Source organism: Xylocopa sonorina, chromosome 10 (assembly GCF_050948175.1).
Source record: "Xylocopa sonorina isolate GNS202 chromosome 10, iyXylSono1_principal, whole genome shotgun sequence".
Taxonomy (NCBI): domain Eukaryota; kingdom Metazoa; phylum Arthropoda; class Insecta; order Hymenoptera; family Apidae; genus Xylocopa; species Xylocopa sonorina.
The window spans coordinates 8,703,704-8,729,512 of NC_135202.1; the positions used below are offsets into that span (position 1 = coordinate 8,703,704).

Here is a 25,809-nt window from a genome sequence, read left to right on the forward strand (position 1 = left end):
ATACTCTGAATCTGAATAATTTCGTCGTCTGTGAACGATCTATCTTGAATATTTAGAAAAGTGGTGAACATGTTGCTATTCTCTATTGCATATATATGAATCGGACAATTATTCTTGTAATCTAATTAGCTACAATTATCAGTGCGTAAACTATACCTATCTTTCAAGCATTTTCTTTCTTTTACATTCCATGTGAACAAAAATGAAACACTTCTGTTATCTACAAGATTTGAAGTGTGCGAATATAACAGTTGCATTTCATCATTTAATGTAATTGAACAGTATATAATTCCTAGAAAGAGTTGACAGTAAAACGTCTGACATTTGTTTATCAGAGAAGCTGTGTAACATATATAGAAGCAATATAATTGAATTAATAAAATATCGAATTGGTATAGATTAAAGAGAGAGAAAGAGAGAGAGAGAGAGAGAGAGAGAGAGAGAGAGAGAGAGAGAGAAGTAAAACCTTCGAAACAGTTTTCAACGGACTGCGGTCAGCAGTGCACAACTGACACACGGATAACGTGCCCACGGTTCGTGTGCACGCGGCATAAATTTATAACTTGATCATTGTTAACGCATAGCACCGCGAGAGTGCGCGTTATTCAGTGAAAAAAAATGGTGGTTATTTGGGTGTAGTCGGGCGATTTTCTGCAACACAAATGTGAGTACCGGCTGACTAAGGAATTACGAGTGCTGTTTGTCAGTGCGCCACAAAGCTAATATGATCGGGTCTATATCGGAGGTAATGAAACTATTAATAACCGAAGAAATATCTTAACATTTCTGTCCGAAACCGCGGCACTAAGTAGGTATTGTTGTTCACGCATCTCCGCATGACAAGTACTTGCGGTCTTCCCGATCTATTTTATCAGTCAAAAATCTGGGATAAGTCCTTGACGTTTTTAGAAGATGAACTGATTCGAATTTACTCGTACGTTCGGAAGCGTTTTGCCACTGGACAATGTGTAAAATATGCACTGACGCGATATTTTTGGGATAGATGTCACATTATCTTGGTGTCTTGACTATATGCGCGTGCACGAATGTGTGCATTTATTTGATTTGCGGTATACGTGTGTGGTACTTCCTCTTCACCCTGTAATACGCAGTCGTTCCTGTGTACAGCATGCAATGCAACGGTGTGTCCGTGAGATACGTATAACACGGTATATACGTAAGACCTGCTACTCGCCTATATACTGTCAACATTTTTCAAGTGACTGTTCCATGATGCTTGACAACATACTGTGATATTAATGAAGTCAATTTTTTTTCTCCCCCTTTGTTTTCTTTTTTTTTGCGCACTGAAACGCTTCCCCCAAATCGTTTTGTTGAAAAATCACGGGATATAGGCTCCATCTTATTGACAAATAACGAAATATTTCGTATACGATCTTCAACACGCATATATACCTACACATCTAAAGCACTAATTCTAAGATCGGTTGTCCTCACATTTATTGGCAGTCGACATGATCAACATTATGCTATTGATGTTGCTAAATTTATACAATCTGTATGTACAGCATACAAACGTTTGCAAAACAGGAATTAGAGTACCACAAGAAGGACCCATACACATGCACAATTCTGCCCTCTGTAAAATAGATTAATTCAAGGTTTATTGATAGGATTCTATTTCAATCGCATTGTTCTTCTATGTCACTGATTTTGTTTTTATTGCACGAAAATGAAGAGTTGATTCTTTCGAATTTTTTCAAACATTCGTTGTAGAAATAATTTCCTAATTATTTGTATATTTAACATATGGTGTACTATATATAAGTACATCTTTTAGTATACATTCGTTTTAGTAGATACATTCGATGCAAACATTAAACAAATTGTTAATATTATTTATAATAATAATACGTAATAAACAATCGAACAAGGATATATTTTTTATTAATGTTAAAAGTATGTTGTATGCAAAATTGAAATAGAATTTTTATATAAACAAAAATATTAATTTTTAGTGCACTTTTAGATGATAGTAAATGTTTATTAATATCTTGAATTATGTCGACAATGAACATTTATAATTTACTATAGAAAAAAGTATATAATTTTTTAAAGAGTTTTTAAAAGATTTCAAAATTTCAAATAAAATACAATAATTATCACAAAAGATAGTACACTGCAATTAGAATCTTGTGTGTACGCATAAAAACAAAAAGTATAACAATTATAAAGCTAAACATAAAATAACATTTTATTATGAGTATTCTTATAACTATTAATATATTTTTTTGTTTTCAGAAAGATTTTACTTCTTTGGTATTAAATATTTATTGAGAATTTGAAGTAGCACGGAGTATATATATACCAAACGAAGAAGGGAGAAATCTGTGATGAATATAAGAATCATATACTTTGTACATTCTAATAAATGCATCCAGTATTTTATAGTTTGAGAAGTAAAGTTAATTAAGGATGCTCTGTATTGTTTCCCTCGAAAATAATATGACAGTCAAAGTTCTCATTAAATCTTTATCCGACTTGAACTAAAAAGAGAAGACACGTACACACACACACATACACAAACAGGAGACAAGAAATTTTACAAAGTGGGCTCTTTCATAAATTGGTTATGTGCAATGCCGAGATGCTGCAATGAAAACAAGGCAGTGAGTTCGGTTGGCACCAGTCAGAAACATAATACAGAGGATATTTTGTTAACGCAGAGCCGTTCTTTTTCAATAAAAAATCAATTGGAATTAGAGGAAGATTCACCTATTGTTGAAAAATCACACAGAAGAGTAAGGTGTGATTTAAGTCCAGTTCCAATAAGCACAAGTACTAATTTGAATATAAACCTTTTAAGTATTAAGGTAAACTTCTAATAAATTAGTTTAAAGTTTATATGTGTTTTATTTTTTTGTACTCTGATTTTAGTTTTATGAATATATCATTTGGAAAATTATTGATGCCTATATATATAATTATTTGTTATTATATTAAAGAGTATATTGTTAACGCATTGGTTACAGGGAAATAGAAATACTCATCAAGATCAGGTAGGCACTGGACCTGGTGGATACAGAGAACGGGAGAAAGAAGTCAAAAAGAGAGCAGCTATAGGCAATACAGTGCGTGGATTCCTCTCATCTGGCCACAACAGGCAGGACAGGTATAATGATGTCTGTATCAAAATCATGCTTCTTACATTGTCATTTTTATCTTCTGTCATTTAATTTCTTTGCTGTGATTCATTTTTGCTTTTCATTTGGATATATACATGTATATAATTTCTAAAATATTATATATACATATAATTAAGTTGGAATGTATTTTATGAAAACTGTTGTTTAATATTCATACTATTTTACAGATTCTATTTCCTAAAGAATTATTCTATTACAATATGTAGTTCTTTTTTTCTTTAGAGACATAACTAAGGAACAGAGTATTTGAATTCCCCTAATATAACAATGTATGACGATGTTTTAAGTAATAACGCTACACATGCACAAAATATTGAAATTATTTTAATCTTCTATTAAATTAAAATTAGTTTTAATACTGAAGTACTATGAAACTTACTAAAGAAATTTTGTATCACATAAGAGTGAAAAAATTTTGTAAGAAAAACGGAAGTATAAATTCCAATATATTTTCAGAATTACCTACTCCGAACTTGAAGTATGAAATTTTATAGGTATTCAAAGGTTAGTAATTACATGATTTACACTACTGTCATACTGCAAACATAAATCGATTCAGTTAGCATTTATTGCCTTTTAAATATTCAGGAAGAAATAATACCTCATTAACAGAGCTATTAATGTAGATTTTTATGTTTTAAAAGCTGTGCCCTTATCATAGATCTTTGTGTGTATATATTTTACATATTTTTCAAATATTTGCCATACTTTAATTATCTCCCTTTAAGATTCAGTAGTACTTCAAACCATCGATCATCATTTCAATATTATGTGATATAACAATTTCGTAGTTGGCATGTACATTTAGTACTGATGAGGCTAAACATTAATTTCTTAATTTAGATTTACCATTCCTCATGATTACATAATAAGAGATACTTGATCACAAAAAGTATGTGCGTGTGCATAATATAATACTATCCTTTTATGTATTATTTTCATATTCATAAAACAACTATATGTACTGCTTTGTGATATTGAGTATAACTTTAACTTAGTTTAATCATGATTTCTGCTTTACTCCATACTTGTACATATAAGATAGAAACATTTCATATACTCTGTATCTGAATTGATGTGAAATATAAATGTGTAATTATAACATTTAAATATAAAATTTCTTCTAATTTCTGAAAGAAAATATTGTAAGAAAGAATTATATTATTGAATTTTGGTGAAAAGACAATTGCAATTTTTCAAACAGTACAAATGAATAGTATCAAAAAAGTATGGAGCGCATTCAATAATGTTGCAGGTATGAGACAAATAGGCAACGATCTTCAGGCGGAACTGACCTGTCAAGCATATGTCCAAAGCTGGTGGCCAGTGGAGGTAGCAGTAACCAGAGTAGGATCAGTTTGGCATTGGGCCACTTAGCCTCTCAGGAAGGAGGAGGTCCTTTGCCAGTTGTAACTACTCAAAGGATTCATAATCACACACACAATCATAAACGCCAAAGAAAATTGTCTATTGTTTCACAAGCTGGCACTAGCGGCCACAGTTCTGGAGATCGAAAGGTATGATATAAATACTTTATATTTACACAGGCTATTTCCGCGCAATCGTGGTACAATAACAAAAGAAGGCAATTTTTTAAAGTTACATGATGTATTCCGATATAAAATGCGAATTATATACAATATTAATCATTATTAATTTCCTTAGACATCAAATATAAGCCGTTCTTCTACAACGACCTGTAAAAAACAAGTGCGAACACAAAAGAGTGATCATAATGCAGATTCATTATCCATAACTAGTAACGGTATTGCAAGTAGTTCACCCTCTTCTAAAAAGAAAGTTTTACCTTCGTCACGAATTTCTGAAAAGTCGTCTCCTCGGAATCTCAATTCGCCGTCTTTAGATCATGAAAATGAACGCAGTTTTAGTGATGCAGAAGAAGCTATTACAGCAACGGATAATGTGTTCAATGTACCAGGTACTATATCTTTCAGTTCATACAGTTTTTACTTTAAAAAAGTTCTACAAATTTTGTTACGAACATGCAGGATCCAGTTCTATACCATCAACACCAATTAGTCGATTAAAATCAAGAAAATCGAACGAAGATGAAACAAGTTTGGAATGTAATATTAGTGAGGAAGGTGCTGATTCGTCACAGAATCCACCAGACAAAAAAATATCATTAGATTCCAGTGAAGAAAAAGCATCAACGTCAGAATATTCCGAATCTTCTAAAACTTCAGGTGTTACGAGAAAAATATCGGCAAATAGTATTGAAGAAGAAATAAGCACGCAAAATAGACAAAAGATACTTTCCGCTTCTTCTATAAGTACAAAATTCGCCAATAGCGAAAGCAAAACTGCAAAATCCAAGAGCAAATATGTTACAGAAAAAATGATTGAACAACAGAATAATAAAAATTTGAAGGAAACAAATATGGAAAAGAATGTAGACACAAATACACCAACAGAAATGTCCATGAGTACAGCAGCTAATAAAAATAATGAAAAAACAAAACGGAAAACATCTAGTGAGGGTTTGAAAGCTAAAAATACTACAGAGAACGAAGACTCGGCTAAAATTTCTACGAAAGATGCGACTAATAACAAAAACGATGCACGACAGGGTGAGGAAGTGGTGAAGAGTTCCAGATTTGTAACATCTAAGGTATCAGAGGAAATTGTGGACACTGAGGTTAAAGATATAGAAGCGCAAAGGGAAGTCGAAAAAGAAATGACCATATACGACGAAGATGATAACGGTACCAGTATCAGCGATATTGTTGCTGCACAGGCGCTTCACGAATCTCTAAGTAAATTAGGCAAAGTACCACCTTTAGATACAGAAGAAATGGAGGATGTTAAAAATACAAATACAAAGAATGAGACCGAAATGGTAAAAGAGGAAAAGGAAAAGGAAGTCACGCAAGAAGAAACAGTGGAAGGGTTTATTGGTCCTTTGCTAGATGAAAATTTTAAGGCAGATGAAAAATTAACACAAAAAACAATGGGTATGGATGAAGTACGAAATTTATTGATGAAAGTCAAAGTGCAAACCGTCGAAGATGACGATGACGAGGAAAAAGCTATAGGTATATCACCGGACGGTAGATTTTTAAAATTTGAGGAAGAAATCGGTAGAGGCAGCTTTAAGACTGTATATAGAGGTCTAGATACGCAAACTGGTGTAGCTGTTGCTTGGTGCGAGTTACAGGTGAGGAAGATATAATTAAATTGATTTATATAAATTTTAAATATTTTTATACGTAATTATAAATTCCTTTTAGGAGAAAAAACTAAATAAAACGGAAAGATTAAGGTTTAGGGAAGAGGCAGAAATGTTAAAAGGATTGCAGCACCCTAACATTGTTAGATTTTATGATTATTGGGAAGTTACACTTACACGTAGAAAATATATTGTGCTAGTCACTGAACTTATGACTTCAGGAACATTAAAAACGTAAGTTTACAAATTCCTAAAAAGATATTGGCAATTTCTTCTACTATGTTTATGATACTGATACAGTCTATAATTTCGTACAGATACTTAAGACGCTTTAAAAAGATTAATCCGAAAGTAGTAAAATCCTGGTGTCGACAAATTTTAAAAGGTCTTAGCTTTTTACATTCGAGGTCACCACCAATTATTCATCGCGATTTGAAGTGTGACAATATTTTTATTACTGGTACAACGGGAAGTGTAAAAATTGGCGATTTAGGTCTTGCCACTCTTAAAAATCGAAGCTTTGCAAAAAGCGTTATCGGAACTCCTGAATTTATGGCTCCAGAGATGTATGAAGAACATTATGATGAATCCGTGGACGTCTATGCGTTTGGGATGTGCATGCTTGAAATGGCTACAAGTGAATATCCATATTCGGAATGCACTGGACCAGCACAAATATATAAACGCGTAGTATCGGTAAATTTTGATATTGATTTAAATTAAAGTTTATTTATTTATTAGATATAATATACTAATTAAAATTTACATTATATAGGGCGTAAAACCACAGAGCTACGATAAGGTGGATAATCCTGAAGTACGGGAGATTATAGAAATGTGTATTCGTTTGAAAAAAGAAGAACGGCCTTTGGTTAAAGATCTTTTAAATCATGAATTTTTCGCGGACGATGTTGGATTAAAATTGGAAATGGTTTCGAGAGATTCAGCTGTAGCCGATGCTGAATTATCACGTGTCGAATTCAGGCTACGAGTGTTGGATCCTAAGAAACGTACCAACAAGCATAAAGAGAATGAAGCGATACAATTTGACTTCGATATACAAACTGATAACGCGGAAGAGGTGGCCTCGGAAATGGCTAAATCTAGCCTTATACTCGAAGAAGATGTTAAGGCAGTTGCAAAGATGTTAAAATCGCAAATCACTACTTTGTTACGGGAAAGAGAAGAACGCAAAGCCAAAGAAGAAAAGGAACGTCTTGATCGCGAAGCGGATAATGTTAATACAACTAACGAGAATCTATTACAGCAACAATTACTGCTACAACAAATACAATTGCAACAACAACAGCAACAGCAACAGATGCAATCTAACATGGGCATTCAAATGCAAGGTCAAGTACAAATGCAGTTACAACAAAACCAAATACCTTTGCAACAACAACAGCAAATGCAAAATGCTGCGCAACAATCTCAACAACACAATCTACAACCGCAACAAGTCCAATTGGTTCAGCAACAACCGTTAATGCAGCAGCAAACATCCGTTGTGCAACCACAACAAGCACAGCAGATGCAACAAATACCTCAGCAGCAGGTGCAGTATCAACAACAGCAATACCAACAACAGTTGCAACAACAGTATCAACAGCAGCAATTTTCCCAGCACGTTTCACAAAATTTAACCGCTACTTCTTCACAATGTTCAACTCCTCAGTCTGTGCAGGCTCAACCACAATTTCCTCAAGTGACTCAACAAATACAACAGCAGCAACATTTGCACCAACAACAACAATATATACAATTAAATCAGATGAATATGCCGCAACAGATGGGTCACCAAATGCAACAACAAATGCAACCACAGATACAAATTTTATCGCAACCACAGCACATGCATCAACAGATGTCGCAACCTTCACAAGTGCAATTCTCTCAACCACAAATGCAGCATGTTCAACAAGTGCATCCGCATTCAGTTACCTCGTCTGTTCAAAATCAGCAATACTATCAGCAAAGCGCAACGGGAAGCTCCGGATACAATACGCAGCCTATGTACCAACAAAATATATCTCAGCAAATGTATCATTCATATACTAGCTCAAATTCCTCCGGTCATGTAGAAATTGTATCGTCTAGCCAGCCTACGACTCAAATATATTCTCATCCGAACATCCCCCAGAGTACGGCACCTCCAACTTCGCAGCCTTACATTCAACAACAATCAGGACAGGTTCAAGTATCCGTACCATCCAGCATAAATATTCAGAGCACGACATCAGCTACTCATATACAAAGTACAGCGACTTCGACGATCCCAAATGTGCAAAATGCGTCTACGTTAATATCGAATGGTGGACATCAGACACAGCCTCAGCAAAATGTCTTAGTTCAGATGCAATATACGCAAAATTCGAATGTTTCTACTTCCGTACCCATATCATCTGGTATTTCCGTGCAATCGACAACGACGTCACAGCATCAGCAACATTTTGTCTCAAATGCAGAGCAGTGTTCGTCGACTACGGACAGATCATCTCTGTCCAAACAGGATACGATGGATTCCATACAATCCTTGCCAGCAGATGCACCAGCTAACATTCAAGATCAAGGGAATGCATCTAATTTGACTAATGCAAGCGCTACGTTGCAGGCAGCAGTGCCAAACGAAGGGTAAAGTTATGAAATTTAATTTTCCTTTTGTATTAAATCTTACATTTTAACGCATCGACACACAAAAGTGATCAATTTAGTGTGGAACAGTTAAAATCTAATTGATTATTTTGTTCTTATAGAGTAACTCAAGAGAATGCTGAAAATGTAGCCTCATCAGAAAGGTCTAGAGTGAAAAGATCAGGTACAAAACGCAAAAAGCCTGGTATTAAATTGACAGTTTTGTCTGTAAGCAGCAGCGAGGGACAGTCGATGACAGTTGAATGTCAATTAGACACAAGCAAACAGAAAACTGTAACGTTCAAATTTGACAGAGACGACATGGTACCCACTGACATTGCTAATAATTTAGTAAGTAAACGTTAGAAACTGTACGTATCGATATTTCTATTATCAATATCTATGTTATTATTTTATTTTCACTTTTTGTAGGTTGCTGAAAATTTATTGCCACAGTCTCAATGCGAAACATTTGTCGAGTTGATAGAAGATATCGTTAAACAATTGCGTTTAGACCCAACACGAGCTTTACCTTTGGTAGCACATGGCCCGCCAGACCAATCAGCCGGTGGTAGTCCGGTTACAAGTCGTCGACCCAGAGATCGTGACCACAGTCTTGATACAGCTAAGGTAACAGTGTCGTTTTTTCCTTTTTTTACTTTCTAGATGCATACTTGTGAAGTTAATATAAAATATTTACAAAAGAAATTTGTTTTCTCTTCTTATCGGAAAATAAATTATAAAATTTATAATCAAACATTTTAAGAAAGAATACTCAAATATAATAGCGTTATCAGTTGCTATTTAAAAACCCGGTACACAAAACCCATAATACATTTATTGATAGGACTATTTTGCTATGTAAAATCTGTTCCCAAATTAAAAAAACCACTTTTGTGTACGTTTCGTATACATTTGATCTAAAAATAATGTTGGGATTACGTCCGATGAGATATGTATACATATATATGTATCTCGTGGTCCCATAAAAAAGAACAAGGAAATACCTCTATAGTATAATTGGTATGTATCATTTTGGACGCAGCAGGTGAGACATGGCTCGCTAACTCGTCAAAGCAGCCACCGATCGTCGTACAAAGTCCATCGTAGACACCGTTCGGTGAGTTTATCGTCCCTGCTGTACACCTACCCTATTTCCCATACATCGTCGAATAATCCCGGACGTTTGTGAATCCTTTTTAATTTGTGATACATCACGTTCGAACATTTGTGTAACTTTTTCAAGGTACTGCAGTATCATGTGACGACATTTCCTGCATATTGTTGAATTGCTCTCAGACATAAATTAAGAGCACTGATTAGGGCATGTTTCGTAGGTTTAATTTTTGTTTAAAATTTTTCAGGACAATTCTCCTCTTTTATAAGAATTATACTTTGGACTGAAAGTATAGCACTGTATTTAGGAAAATGTAATATACATAAAATAAATATTTACAACATTCCTTAAATACGAATGTAATAGATTTTATTAGAATATAATAACATCGTAAAATATGCATTTATTATTAAAGATACCTATTTGTATTCTCCTTTTGTTATTCAATTTTAACTGGTTTACACTATTGTATTTTGTAATAATTATTTAATTTATGCCATAATTTTGTTTTGTTCACGTTTATTGTGATTATTTTGTGATAAAAAATAATTATAACAATTGTGTAATTATCCGTTGTATCTTTCCAGAGAGACGAAACTTCCAATACATCCACGCCAACGAAATTGCTACCGATTGACCAAATTCTTTCTCATATTACGGGCACCACCTCCACTGATAAACAACAGAATGTGCAAACACCTGATAGCCAAATGGGTCTCGAAAATACGTCGGCCGAAGCATCCAGGAGATCGTCAACCTCTACACAAAATACAGACACGTTAACACCAACAAATTTACCGAGCGATCCTACTGATCCAACACAAGAAACTATAGTTTCCGCAGCACCTGCAGACACAGCTTTGGACGCTGTGAAAGATGAAACTATCAAATCTCATCAATCTTCTACAACGTACACACAAAGTCAAGTGCACGATCCAGCGGTTAATCAAACAAATGAGAAGCCTAAAGAATTTGCGGCTACTGATGCAACGGAACGAGAGAAGGAGACGAGTAAAGAGGCACAACCTGATGCTTCAGCCGCAGAGGTGGCCATGTTAACGGCACCAGTTCCAACACGAAAAATCTCTCGTTTCTTAGTTAGTCCTGTAGTTGAACAAAAAGTCGTTACAAATGAAGAAGGATCTAGCACCGTAGAAAGTACTGATAAGTCGAACGTGTTAACAACACAGTCAAGTTTATTATCGCAAACAAGTACGACTGAGGAAGGACAGGCCAAACATGACGATTTAGAAGTAAATGTTTCAGAAGCGCAAGTTGGAGTGTCTGAAATACCTACTGCGGAAACGGTGATACATAATCCTCCATGCGTCACGGAACAAGTGGAGAATGTTCAAACAGTGCAACCGATACAGCAAACAGTTGCTCCTCAAAGTACCGTGCAGGGACAAACGATCCCACCCACATTACAACAAATGCAGCAGAACGTTAATGCTGCGCAGTCTAGTCAACACAATGTAATAGTTCAAGGATCCACGATATCATACCAATCACCGCAACAAATGCAACCGATGCCCCAAAATGTAGCTATGCCTCAAAACGTGGCTATGCCCCAAAACGTAGCTGTTTCGCAAAAAGATGTACAAACCCACATTTCCATGAGCGGAGTCAATTTGCAAGGACAATATCAAACTCACCCTATGCAGTGTAACGTTCTATTACAACAACAACAAGTCACCGTACAACAAAATTTAACACAGATGCATATTCAGCCGGAACATCAGCATCAGGGGCAACAAATGCAAGCTCAACGACCACCATTGCAACAATTTCATCCTCAGCAAATACCGCAACAACATCAACAATATGTAATACTTTCTGGACCTATTTCACAATTGCAGCCGAGTTCAATGATCGATGAAAGAAATCGCAGGATTTCTAATATCTCCACGGCATCGAACATGTCGACGGATTCACAAATTTCAGAAACTGCTAGTATCACAGACGACAAGAAACAACCTGTGATTGTACCAACTTCATCAATGCCTCAAATGCAACACGTACAATTTATTTCTCAACAAGACGGATCGAACATTACTCCTTTATCACAAACTGTTCTTGAACCAATTCAACAACTTCAAACGGCTCCTCAAAATATGAATGTACCAACAAATGTATCTGTACCTGCTTCTGTTCCTGTTCATCAAGCTGTTACTACAGAAGTTGCCCCCAAAGTTATACTCAAAACTAAAGAGGTTTCATCAACGCTTCCAGATTTAGCGCAGAATCTTGCAAATATACTTTCGAACCCAAAATCAAAATCTGCAACGCCTCATTGCTTAACCAATCACGAGCCAAGTCAGGCTGTGAACGCTGCAGGGACTACAATACTCGACTACAAACCTACCCTCCAGTCCGAACAGTATTTTCAACCAATTCAACCGGAAGCAAGTCAAATACAAACGCAAACACAATTACCTCATAATTATCAGCAGAATATAATGCAACAGGGTATTCCGCAAACATTTCAAATTAGCCAGCAGCCTCATCAAACTCAAATACCTTTACAACAAACGATGCAATTAAACGCAATTCATCAGATCGATCCTCAATTGCAAATGCAACAAAATTTTCAAGGAGTAACAGTTCACGCGTTGGGCTCGCAGGGTAAATGGATTACCCCTACGAATCAGAATGTTGTACAACAGAATGTACCGATCAGGCATGTTCAGCAAACTCAACAACAATTGCAACAAACTATCCATGCCCCGCAACACGTTATACAAGATACTGTAAACGTGGACGGCTCTACCCCTTCCGATCAGTCTCAGTTTCACTTAAGACTTCCCGATCAACAACTAGCTGGGAAAGTGTCAGAAATGGAAACTCAGGAAGGATCCAATTTGGTGGGGTATGTAATTCAGACCAAAAAATATTAAAGGTCTATACATTTTTTTAGTCAACCTAGGAAAGAAAAGTTTCTATATGTTTTCCATATTTTCTATTTTGTATAATCATTGTTATTCTGTCCAAACATTAGGCGTGCGAGTTCCGAGTATCCTTTGTTACCAGAGAATGAGATCTCTAGCCATGATTTAACTCCTGAACACACGATCGTTGAGTCTGTAGATCCAGCATTGTTAACACAAAACCAAATATTACAACAACAGCAACAACAACAGCAACAACAACAGCAGCAACATCGAAAGCTTAGCCAACAGAACTCTTTGGATAAAGTCTCGGATACGTCTATTGGAATGAGCGTCCCGAGTGGAACAGGTCCACAAACAATAGCAGATCTCCATCAGAAGCTTGTACAATTAACCAGTCAACCGTCCGAAGCACTCAACGTAGGCACACCACCTATAAGTTACCCAGCTACCCCTCATAATCATCAGATAATAGGAGGATACGACACTTACATGCACTCGTTACAACAGAAGCTTGTCAATATTGGAATGCCAGTTTCAACTGCACATGGCATAGTAAGTAAATAAAAAAATCGAGCATGAAAGGTTGAATATATCTTGTTGTATACTTTGTATTAATAATTTAATTGTTAATAATAATAATTTAAAATAGGGTCCATTGTCACCGCAGACAACGATACAGTCTGCTACAACCTTGGTTGATTCGAACGTTACAACAAGTGTCGAAGGTTCTATTCTAGCTCAGGACAGTTCAATTCATCAGCTTGCACTTTCACAAACTGTAAGTTTTGTCGTTTTAAGATTTGTATCTAAACAATTTCAATTAATAAAATATAAAAATGTAAAATTATTTTGTATTCAGCACGTAGACTGCTCTCTCGATAGTCCTACACCTGGAGGAGGTCCCGTAGGCTCCGAAACTATGAGTCCCAGTAAAGAAAGTATAAAAGTTAGAACCCAGAGGCCGGGATCTCGTCTTCAGGAATTGGAACAAGAACTAGCAAAGATTCATCATAGAGGCTCGATTTTATCAACAGCTTCTCCACAACCTGTAACGCCGCCTGTTCCCGTCGCCAGTTCTGTTCAAACGCAACCATCGTTACAACCAACTCAAAATCTATTGACTACTGCTCCACCTGTGACTACTGTACTTGTCGCTACTGTTGCTCCCAGTGTCATCACACCGCGTTCCGACACCAACACTCCAGTGCAAGCTGAATCCCAAGAAATTCTCCCCGAGGTACATAGTGCATTTAAGTATGCTACATTTTTTCGACGTATACCACGTGTATATACGAAAAATAATCATCTAATTTTAATAGAAGGTTAGTACAACACAACCTGTTAGAAAAATATCAAGATTCGTGGTTTCCAAGGTCGCAGGTCCGCCTAGTAATGCTGCTGTTCCGAGTCAACAACATACTGATATGTCGAAAAATCAAATGGAGGATTCGAAGGTCTATCATGCAGATGATGCACAGGGTAAGGATTGCGATATCAACTTATGAAGGAAACGAGTACATTGGAAAATATTTAAAACAATTAATATTCGTAAATAGTAGGTGCGCCAGCGCAAATAATTCACAGTCGTGAAGGTTCTGTTCCACCTGCGCAAGTAACTCAAACCATTAGCGTCCCTGCTGTCGAAGTAAGTATTATGTTCATTTAATTGATGTATTAATACATTATTAATCTAAATTGTTGATATCAATTACAGCAATCAGAAAAAGATGAAAGATTTTGGACTCTAACGCCAAGCGAAGAATATCAACTGCTCATAAAAAAGTATGTTTATATCTGTAAAAAAAATGTGCCGAAAATTAAAAATTAATCTTATTTTCGTACAGGCAAACTATGGAGTTGGAGACACTACAAAGAAGACACCGAGAAGAATTGGAAAGATTCCAGCAGCATCAATTGCAGCTATTAATTCAACAACAACAACAAGCAAGCGCGCTTCATCAGCATCACCATCAACATCATCCAATGCTTTATCATACTGTTACAACTAGTATAGCAGGTTTGTAATTAATTTTTAATTATTTTTCGTCTCTTATAATAACGTAACTCTTTCTTCTAACAGGACAAACTAGACTTCCAGGTACTGAAGATTATTTAATGTTTAACACAACGCCCCAAACACCATTACAAAAAGCCCCAAGCAATTATCCAGATACCGACGAAACGTTGCGATTAGCTATGCAAAAACTGAAGCAAACCCCTTTGCAACTACAACCACAGCAAGCGGCACCTGGAATACCACACGCTTATGTTATTCCAATTCCAGTAGTGCCTTCTGAAACTATGCAAAACATGCCCGCTCAACAATCCAGTAGTTACACGAACGAAATAGCAGAATCTCTTGATTCAACGCATCCAATCATAAGTTCGACCCAGTACCAGTTCACACCTATAATACCAGATGGGACAAATATCGCGGTGTCTACCGGATCGTTGGTCACGCCTATACCAATATCAAGTTCGACGGGTAGCGGAAGTTACATTCAGTACCATGAAAATCAAACATTGCCAAACTTCCAAACGTTCAGTTGTACACCACACAGCGGTATCTTTTTACCGGCTGGTTACCGGCTAGTATACGCTCCTACTGGTGGAACGTCGCAATCTCAACCGGCTACACCAGCCACTCCGCAAATAGGGAATTCTCACGATGGTACACCGCCTACGGAACCGTTACACACCGCGAACGTTGACAATTCAACGGCTCCACTTTCCTATACCGATCAATAACGTAACCTTCAACGAGTTACAATCTATACCTTTCGGTTTATTCATTTCTGTAATACATTCTTTATTTAAACTTGTTGCCGTTTAATCCGCTAGTATGAGAATCGTGCATTATTACGATTGTTATTCTATTATAGTTTCGCTAATACGTATCGCTATTCCTTGTCCTCATGGATATGTGTACGGGGAGGCGCGTGAATGAAAGTATTTAGGACGTATTCGATATTGTAACATCCGTTGCGTAATCGCTAAAATATTCTCGCTGTCTCTACACCATGAGCATGATATTAATTTTTTTGGTATGTGCCTCGCAGCAAAACAAGGAAAAAAGAAAAATCACTCGATTCGTACGTAGAGAATATTTTGAACGAACGTATTAAGTTTCTGGATGAAGAGAGAGAAAGAGAGAGAGAGAGAGAGAGAGAGAGAGAGAGAGAGAGAGAGAGAGAGAAATAAAATATTGAAATTGAGGATAGAGGCCTTTACATGTACTGTGCTTATACCTTATTATAGTAAATATCCTTCTTTAGTGAAGATGCTTATTAAAAGACCTTCTCTGCTCTCAATTTATTAATAGCACAGTCCATATTAGTACGGGCCTCAACTAGTCTTACGAATGAGGTGGCGTACAGCCATTCTGCTCGATGTATATGTATAACTGTTAATGTATACTGAATGCTTTGAAGAGAGAATGTATGTTCATGTGTGCGTGTACGCGATTGCAGGAGTCAGGTAAAGAAGAAATATGATTAATATAGTCACTGTTATGCTTTAATGTATTTCTAGCGATTTTACCTACTTCAATTAAACAAAAGTCATGTGTTACTAGTTAGCAGTCCCATGTATCTTATCTAATATTATATATCGACTATTATCTTTTTTTTAGACTGGATTGTCAATATTTTTATTATCGCATATTTCATTTATCAACTCGTTTATTTCACTCGGATTGGCATTTCATTTACAATATGTTCCGAAATACATGTGCACAATCCATTCCTCTGAATATTTTATGAATTTTGTTATTTAGCACATTAATTTCTAATAATTAAATCATATCTTGTGAAAAAAATAATGGATAATTATCTTGGAGATATTGAGAATTTGTAATTAAAAGCAAAAAAAGAAAGAAGCTCAATGGAAACAATGACATAGGTATGAAATTCATACGTGTTCTAACGATATCAAAAATAAATTAATTTACTGCTTGCAATTACATTCTAAGGTATAAATTTAAAATTTTCATCTGTGCTATCGTATATTGCATTATGCAATATAGTTAAGAATAGCTTGTTTGTATAACTACAAATATTACTACTGGTTTTTTATCGATGATTATAATGTTATCCTTATTTTCGTTCAAGTATACGCAGCTAGCACCGCTTTTAATGTTGCGAGTTACTACTGCTTTCAGCATGAATTTATTATTATCAGTATTACAATTTCAATAACCACTTTGAAATTGAATATGAAGTTTTCTTCTCGCAGATTTCGAAGAACGTTACTGCTTTGTGATACATTATGATACATGTATTAAATTTCCCCAAGTTATCTCACATGCGTTTTACTTCTACATTTTGCATGCTATGATTTTGTTATTTTTCAGTTTGTTACATGGAAAAAGAAAAAAATTGATTATCAATCCTTGCATCCAGTTGATCCATCTGGTAATAAATTCATGTGGCTGTTGAACGAAACATTATAATATAGATAATTGTACGTATTTCTTAACGGAAATACATTGCAATAAAAAAAAAAAAGGAAAAAAAATTACTCTTATATATATAGTTACTTTTAAATAAATTTATTAGATAATACTCAAAAAAAAAAAAGAGAATGCGTAAACGTATAATACTTAATGTACATATTATATTCATTTACTGTTAGGTGGATTGGCTTTCGATAAAGATGCAGCTTCTATATTTGTTAATAAAGGCTGAATATTTGAAATTTTTAAAAATAAACTATGCTTAAATGTAATAATTTACAGTGATATAGTTTGGTAAAAATTGACATTTAATTTCACAACACTTATCCAATGATTGTGATGAAATGAATGAAATAAGACAATAGCAATGATCATTATTTCATTAACAGCATTTCAATGGACTACTTCCTTCCAAGTATATTATACAAAATGTGATTTTAACTGTATGTAGTAGTATATATATTACGATAATGACGTTATAATTGGAGTAATCTTTTCGTAAAACATTCTTGTTGTTTTACCAAAGAATACCAAACAGCACTGTTACATATGAAAAAGGGCAGAAAAAAATACGATATGAATTCATCATAATTCTTTTCTACCAATATGGCATCTAACTTGATGGAATTGAACTTAGTACATTCAAAAACTTAGGTATTATAATATATTTTTTAGAAAATGACAAAAAAAAAGACGAATAAAACATATTTTGCTACATTTTAAAAGTTCACTCATAAAATCTTAATACATATTGATGGATCAGAATTTAATGAACTTAATTTATTAAAATTATTTAATTTATTTAACAGATTCAAATAATTAATTGCAAACATATATATATATACATATATAGAGAGAGCGAGAGAGAGAGAGATAATTTGTTGACTTATATATATTGTATGTACCGCATAAGTATATTGTTTTAAAATTATAAATATATCATATGATATTTTAGGAACGCAATCGTGAGAAACAAATGTTTTTCATGTTATAAGAGATTATATTATTTAAAATTCTTTTAAATTCTATGATAAAACGTTTTTATTTTCTCATAATTAGAACAAAAGAGGAGTGAAATTTTATCTTAAATAATAGGGTTAATTAAATTTGCTATAAATTATGCAAAAAAATTACTGCGTCCAGAAATCTGGGACAAACCGATTAGAACACAGAAAAGAAGCTTTTTAAAGAAAATTACATAGCTGTTACAAAAAAGAAGTTTAATTAAGTACTTGAAATAACTTGTATTAGTGTTTAATTATCTTGCTTGTAATAAAAATGAAAAATATGAAAAATGTTTAAACAAAAAAAAAAATAATGAAAGAGCTTTCCTGTGCTAACTAGTATATAAGTTCATACATGCTTTAAAACTTGTATAAGCTTTTTTGTGTGGGATTCTATAAGAAATTTTGTGAAGACTGATTAGATATGTGTCAGCGTTCAACAAATTGCAAAAAAAAAAGAACAAAATTAATTAAAATACCTTTCACTTGTAGCGAAAGATGTTATAATTAATAGAAACATTAAAGAAAAATTCTATCGATACAGATAAATCTTTTCAACTTGGAACAATTAATGGCAGAGGAACATGGAATGATTTAGAGAATTGTGCTCAGAATAAATACTATCTTCCATTCCTTCAGAAACAATTGCATCAAGATGTAGTTTATGATGTTAATTAATGCATTGTATATTTGTGAAAATTTATGAATATATTATATAGACAACAGTATGTTTTCCTTTATCTTTTTTAATTAACATTAGCATATAGAATATAAATAACAATACTTTTCCCGTATTACATAATTCCCTTTAGATATATCAAATTATAAACCCAGTAAACTCCTTTCTTACAAATTTTACTGTGCATATTTAAATTGTCTTACGTTATGAACGATCATGAAAGTGATTAAAAGAGTATGAAAAATTTATATCACTTATCATTTTTATTTATATTTGTTTAAGAGAGAGGGAGAGAGATAGTGATAATTATCTTACATCAATACATTATAATGTATAAAAATAATTTATCGTAAATACAATTTGAAATTATTTAAGTTTGTTTTATCGTAAAATTTTTATCAACTGACTACTAGTTTTATATAAAACAATCTTTGTAAAACATAGCGATAACGTTATAGAAAATATTTCAAACAATCATTTGAGGCATTTTCTTCTGTAAATCTATATGCATCATACAGCCTGGAATTCAAATGAAATAAGTTATTAACGAATCGTGCGCAATGATTCAAATGTCCACAATTCATTATATCATAAAATACGTAAGGACTAACAAAGTATCAGTCTACAACATTTTGATTCAACTTTAGGATTTAAGGATTAAAAATTGAATTTATAATGTTTGTTGCTAATTGCTAAACTTATAGTTACGCATATTGGATACTCGACAATTTGTTTTTAATTTTATTTAAAGAAAACGAGCAAACTGTTGTTTGTTTCCATATATCATTTAGTTATTAATAAACTGTGAATCCAGATAACGTTAAAACATTTTTAAATGGTTATTCGTAATTCAGAATAAAATGGTTAGATGTAAAATTCTACTTACTAATAGATGAAATCTGGAGTTCGTATAATTATGTCATTGGTTCCATGCGATTTCGATGTCGTGCGTAAGCACCCATGCAGGCAAAAAATCCAATAAACCCAAGAATCAACCCAAGGATTAATGCCAAAGTATCTCCAAAATCGAAACCGGACGAAGCCATCGCAAAATCAAACGTTGCAAAAATAGCAATTAGGAAGTAAAACCACATTCTTGCGATAAAAAGTAAACTTGATTAAATTATATAGTAGATAACCTTCGCGTCGATTGGGTTTTAAAAAACGTTAACACCCCCACACATATGATAATGAATCACATATTCACTAAATTTATTAAACAAACTCGCAAATCACCATGAAACTGGTGTTACTTTTTCCTTCTTACGTCATACGCGCAATATACAAACATTCATACGATATTTTCATTCGATATTTTTATATACTAGCATTACTTAGTTGTTTCCGTAATTTTGAAGAGTAATCGTTATCTTTTTCTCATGGAGAAGAAATATGGTTGATTAAATTATTTGGCATTATTTACATTTCAAATGTATTAATTTTATTAAAATCAATTATTCGAAATAATGATCGAGATATAATCGATATCATTTGAAATGAATGGAACGATTTTGAATTTAAAAAAGTTAGTCAAAAATGGACAATATGAATTAATAAATTTGATTAACAATGGTGTAGATCGTAATAGAATACTTGTACTTCTACAAAAATCTATGCCAAATGCGTATATCTTTTTTCTAAGCATTCTAATGCTTTAGAACAGAAAGGAGCATTCTAATTGTAAAACATACGAACATATTTAAAAACAATGGCTTTGAACTATATAATTTGTTAAATTATTTACATAGAAATACTTCGGATTATTATATTTTTTTCTATTTTTACATGTTTCAACTATTTGTGATGTTCCAGTGAAAACAAATTACTTCAAGCTTAACCCTTGCGACAGTCCATCGTAAAAACTAACAACAGTTCAAAAAATATGCTATAATTAGTGAAAAGAATATAATTTAAAATGAACATGATGAACATGACAATATCTTTCGAGTATTTGCATGATTTAATTAATATGTTTAGTATATTCTCTAAAATCAGTCGACCAATCAGAATGTAATATCGGCTCCTGCTGTTGAAAATGGTTTATTTACGAACACAGCCGACGCAACCTATTTTGGTGAAGATAAAGATGTAGCTTTGCAATGTTTAAGGTGGCGTCACTTACTTACTGGGGAAGTATAGAAAGAAATATTATATTGACGCGTATCGACCGAGCAAAAACAATTTTTCCTCTTGTTGCTTATACATTTCAAGTATTTAACACAGGTAAAGTGGACAAAGATGTATTAATGCTTGCTTGTTCTTTTGGCAGAATTTTTAACATTTCAACATATTAGAATATACCTTTTCAAGGGGATAATCGTTATTGTTTTGTAGCCATTTTGCTATCCGTTGATAAATGCAAGACATTTTCGTACCGACTGGTGAACCGCGTACTTCTTGTCATATATAAAATGCTAATGCTTATTCTGATCTTTTTTGAATGATCTTTTTTTCACGTGCGAGCATCTTTTTCAAAATTACGTTGCTTATGTACACCACATTCAAGAATTGTATGCATGTAACAAGTAAACGCTTAATGCACGCATGATACGGGGTGTCCATACAAATTAATTTGTAAAAAGTATAATTGTATTATATATTTTCCTTAATATCTTGTCGTCTTAATTTCGTTCCGTTATGTCATTGTTACGGTATGCACAATATAAAAGCTTTTATTTTATTTGAATTTATCGAAAATATACACGTACACTTTTTCTTTACGCGAGAAAAAATGAATTATAAAGCACAGATTTTAATATTTTTACATGTGGTCCTTTTAAGAAAGAAAGCTTTTATCGTTAACAAATATTGAATAAGCACACTTCATATTTTCGTATATTTAGATAAATGTACATAAAGTAAATTATATTGATAAGCTTTTGAAGACTAAGAAATTTACAATTAAAGATACCAATCGATTCAACATTCTTTCATGTTACTAGTAATGTAGATTAGAAATATTATTATTATTATTATTTACGTGTAGTTTTGATATCTGCTAAAAATTTATGCTGTTTTGTAAATATTATCAAGAACTGTATTTAAAACTAATAAAACATTTATTTAAAGAAGCTGTTTCTTTAATTTGCTTTTAATCACAATGTACGCGTGTATAACAAATTTAAATGGTATTTTTTTTTTTTAAGCGCTAATTTTTGGACTACATTTTACACTTAGTCTAAACCTATTATGGAATTATCACATGAAATATTGGATACAATGAATATTAATAGTGACAAAGACGTGTTGGAAGTGCTGAAACATGCAATTACAGAAGAGAATATTATCCTTGAATCTGAAACTACAGAAGATTCTGTAGAAACGGAAATAGAAGAAATTATAGAAATAATAGAAGAAATAGAAGAAGACAAGCAAGAATCATTGCAAGACAATGTTGAACTTATAAAAAATAAAAAGCTTAATGCGGAAGTTTATGCTTTCGACGAAGACAATGCCATCTTTAAGACACACTCTGAGGAAGAAAGCGAAAAGAAAGATCAATATCACAAAAATAATAGTAAGCAAGTTATAGTGTATGATGTAGACAAAGATTGGCAAGATGAAGATATGGAAGAAGAAGAGGAATATGAACTGAGTTTCGAAGATAATTCTAATGTAATATCAAATCATGTGAAAAAGCAAAAAACTGGAGATAAAAACTATGTAAATAATCATATAAGTCGGTCAGAATCCAGAGATCATACAGAATCTTTAGATAAAGTTGAGAAACCCAAGTTAAGTCAAGAATTCAAGAATAATGTGAATAACGTTGAAAGTGTTGATAATAATGTAAGTCATGAAATTGTGAAAAATGTTGAGAACAATCTGTTATACACTGTCCTTGGTACAAAGAAGCAGCAAAGTTCTACAAAAACATTACAGACAGATAAACTGTCGGATGCCCATTTTATTAAGGTTTGTTGTTGAATCACTTTGTCATAGTTGCTAATATTTGAAAATGTAATATTTTTTATTTTCAGATGGAACAACTTGATGAAAATACTCTATCGGTTGGAGGTACAATTTATTATGAAGGAGATAACATAGAAACATTGTACGTTGCACAAACTGTGGATGATAATGAACAGTATTCTTATGATGCAACAACAATAGAAAACGAAGAACAATCATGGGAAGCAAGCAACTCGGATACCAATCAAAATCAGGAAAAAGAAAATATTCAGGTATAATAATGTATTAATAATTCTCAAATGTTCAGATATCATAACTTTTTATCTACTTTAAATTCTAGGACCAAATATTTCTGCACGAAGACGAAGATGGTCAATTATATTACAAAGATGAAACTGGTACTTTGCAGCCTGTATATTTAGCTGAAGGTGGACATTATGCTATTGCAGAGACTAATGATGATCACGACGGTAAAGAACCACAAGCTAAAACTCAACAGATTACTAGACAAGAGGAAGAAGAATCTTGCTGCTCTATACCAGATAGCGAACCTAAATCCACTCATAACAGCAAACAGGTATTTCTAATAATTTCTATGCACTGCACATCCACAAGAGTTTCTTGTTTTCATCTCTGATACATTTCAGAATTCTGTAGTTTCTACTGCTGATCTCGATAACGAAGATAATACCGTGACTATATCTCTGATAATATCCGAAGATGAACACGGACAGAAGAGAACACAAGTTATTATACCAACAACAGATAACTTAAAGTGTGATATTTGTAACAAGAGTTTTAAAACATCGTTTCAATTACTTCGGCATAATAGATTGAAACACGCACGCGAGGAAGATATTACGACGAGAAACTTCCCATGTGATTTATGCCCTAAGAGGTAATTTCTATTTACAATAATAATTGTAATTTTTATTTTTAACATATCTAATACATATCTAAATTAATATTTTTTCATTTGTATTTTAGATATCCAGATCAGAATTCCTTAACTCGCCACAGAAAAATTCATACCGGTGACCGACCATTTCAATGCCTTGAGTGCCATAAAAACTTTCCAACATCCACCGCGCTACGTCGTCATTTGACACTTCATAATTCGCAATCTCGACCTCTCCCGTGCATATACTGCGGACGTCGCTTCGTAGATAAAGCTAGTCTGGTCAAACACGAGCAATCGCATTTGGCTGGTGATCAGCGTACCCACACATGCGACGTATGTCATAAGTCATTCTTACATGCAACTGATCTGAATCTACATAAAAAGTATCACGATCCTGATAAGAAATTTGACTGTGAGGTTTGTGGTCGAGAGTTCAACAGATTGAACAATTTGCAGAGACATATGATGGTACATCAACAAGTACGTATGATCAATACGATCTTAGTGTTTAAATCGTTCCGGTCTCGTAAGAAAAAGAAACTTTCTATGTACTGCTTGCCATTTCTCTCATATTTTCTGCAACTTGTACGTACTACGTGAATTGAAGAAAATTAGATAAAAAATACATCTGAACTTTTTTCAACGTTTGAAGTAACGAATTCTAAATCTTAATATATAAATTATAATTTTTAGCAAGGGGCAAACGAACAGATACTTTCCTGCGACGTCTGTGGTATCACCTACAAATTTATGAGCTCATTGACAAGGCATATGGTGACGACACACATGAATCCAGAAAAGTTGAGACAACAAGCTGAGGAGCAACGAAAGAAGCGCGAAAACAATTATCGTCGTTACCTAGAAAATCGAAAAATGTATGAAACACAGCACTCGGGAGGATACGGGACGAAACGAAATTATCACAACCCCCGTATACTTAGCGGAAGTAACGATGAAACAGCTTGATTCACACATTCGTACTGTCACTCGACAACAATCAGAAAAAATACCATAATGAGGTCATTATAGTTTTTTGAAATGAAAATAAACAAATATGACAAAATACTTGCACATAATCCAGCGATATTTATGTATTATTCTTTTTCCGCTATAGATAATTATATAGGTAAATATTAATTTAATAAATACATAAGTCATGTAGTGTTTAAAGTGTTATACATCTACATATCTTTATAAAAGGTTCACATATATGCTTTTGTAGAAAAACGTAGCATATGTATATGTGTTTCAAATAGAATTTCAGTTATAAAATACTTCATTTTCATTGTACACTAGGTATTTACATTGTAGATATAATTGTTATTAGTAATGTTTTAATATATACATATTTTATTGTAATTTTGATGTAACTATACTCGTGTAACGTAGGTAAGCACAAATCATTGTAACAGTAACAAAAACAAAAATTCACAAGTTGAATCTTCGTACAAACGTCTTGATAACAATTATTAGTATAGAGAAAATGAATGAAAATAATTTTTCTTTAAGTTTTTTCAAGTTTAAACGAAAATTATATTATTTAAATGTAAGAAACAAACTCTATTATTTTGATATTAATGTTGCTTTAACTATATTTTTCTTTTACCAATTATAGTTAAATTTAATGTGAAAAAATATATACACATATGTATATATATATATATACATATACTACTGTAAAAACAATGAAAATATTACAATATTACAAATATATTATTTTTTTCCAATAGAACATAAATCTATTAGAATATATAGTAAGAAATGTACCAACAGCTGTTAAAATACTTTTAGTCGCTCTTCACCCCTCCACCCTCCCTCCCACTAAATATATTTAATTTCGTCACATGACAAACATGAAGTGATA

The 25,809-nt window shown here is 33.3% G+C and overlaps 3 protein-coding genes and 1 long non-coding RNA gene across 14 annotated transcripts in view; 2 read left to right on the top strand and 2 right to left on the bottom strand.

Annotated features, from left to right (window-relative positions):
* The window catches only part of Mpcp1 (Mitochondrial phosphate carrier protein 1), a 209,700-nt gene that overhangs the window by 176,381 nt on the left and 7,510 nt on the right, over positions 1-25,809 (bottom strand). The gene's annotated exons all lie outside the window — the stretch shown is intronic.
* Wnk (Wnk kinase) lies at positions 525-16,184 on the top strand. 8 transcript variants are annotated; one of them, XM_076903281.1, is made up of 21 exons: positions 529-664; positions 2,263-2,834; positions 2,994-3,133; positions 4,423-4,684; positions 4,833-5,106; positions 5,177-6,345; positions 6,419-6,591; positions 6,675-7,053; positions 7,133-8,988; positions 9,111-9,339; positions 9,421-9,618; positions 10,034-10,108; positions 10,693-12,974; positions 13,104-13,548; positions 13,646-13,774; positions 13,856-14,233; positions 14,316-14,475; positions 14,556-14,641; positions 14,711-14,778; positions 14,841-15,013; positions 15,077-16,184. In XM_076903281.1, the coding sequence occupies exons 2-21, from the start codon at positions 2,601-2,603 to the stop codon at positions 15,742-15,744; spliced, it is 9,378 nt and encodes a 3,125-aa protein (XP_076759396.1). In that variant the 5' UTR covers positions 529-664; positions 2,263-2,600; the 3' UTR covers positions 15,745-16,184. The 8 variants fall into 8 exon arrangements, with proteins under 8 accessions (XP_076759402.1, XP_076759396.1, XP_076759398.1 ...); XM_076903283.1 differs by having other exon boundaries at positions 550-745; positions 14,319-14,475; XM_076903284.1 differs by having other exon boundaries at positions 550-745; positions 14,370-14,475.
* On the bottom strand, positions 19,375-20,456 carry LOC143428432 (uncharacterized). Of its 2 annotated transcripts, XR_013102422.1 has the most exons (3): positions 20,313-20,456; positions 20,019-20,227; positions 19,375-19,651 (listed from the first exon to the last, which is right to left on the bottom strand). It is a non-coding gene; the product is annotated as an uncharacterized LOC143428432 (long non-coding RNA). The 2 variants fall into 2 exon arrangements; XR_013102421.1 differs by having other exon boundaries at positions 20,019-20,450.
* Positions 21,220-25,098, top strand: LOC143428065 (uncharacterized). 3 transcript variants are annotated; one of them, XM_076902667.1, is made up of 7 exons: positions 21,220-21,355; positions 22,279-23,047; positions 23,113-23,316; positions 23,385-23,621; positions 23,692-23,942; positions 24,032-24,425; positions 24,639-25,098. In XM_076902667.1, the coding sequence occupies exons 2-7, from the start codon at positions 22,322-22,324 to the stop codon at positions 24,909-24,911; spliced, it is 2,085 nt and encodes a 694-aa protein (XP_076758782.1). In that variant the 5' UTR covers positions 21,220-21,355; positions 22,279-22,321; the 3' UTR covers positions 24,912-25,098. The 3 variants fall into 3 exon arrangements, with proteins under 3 accessions (XP_076758782.1, XP_076758783.1, XP_076758784.1); XM_076902668.1 differs by having other exon boundaries at positions 24,032-24,362; XM_076902669.1 differs by having other exon boundaries at positions 24,032-24,278.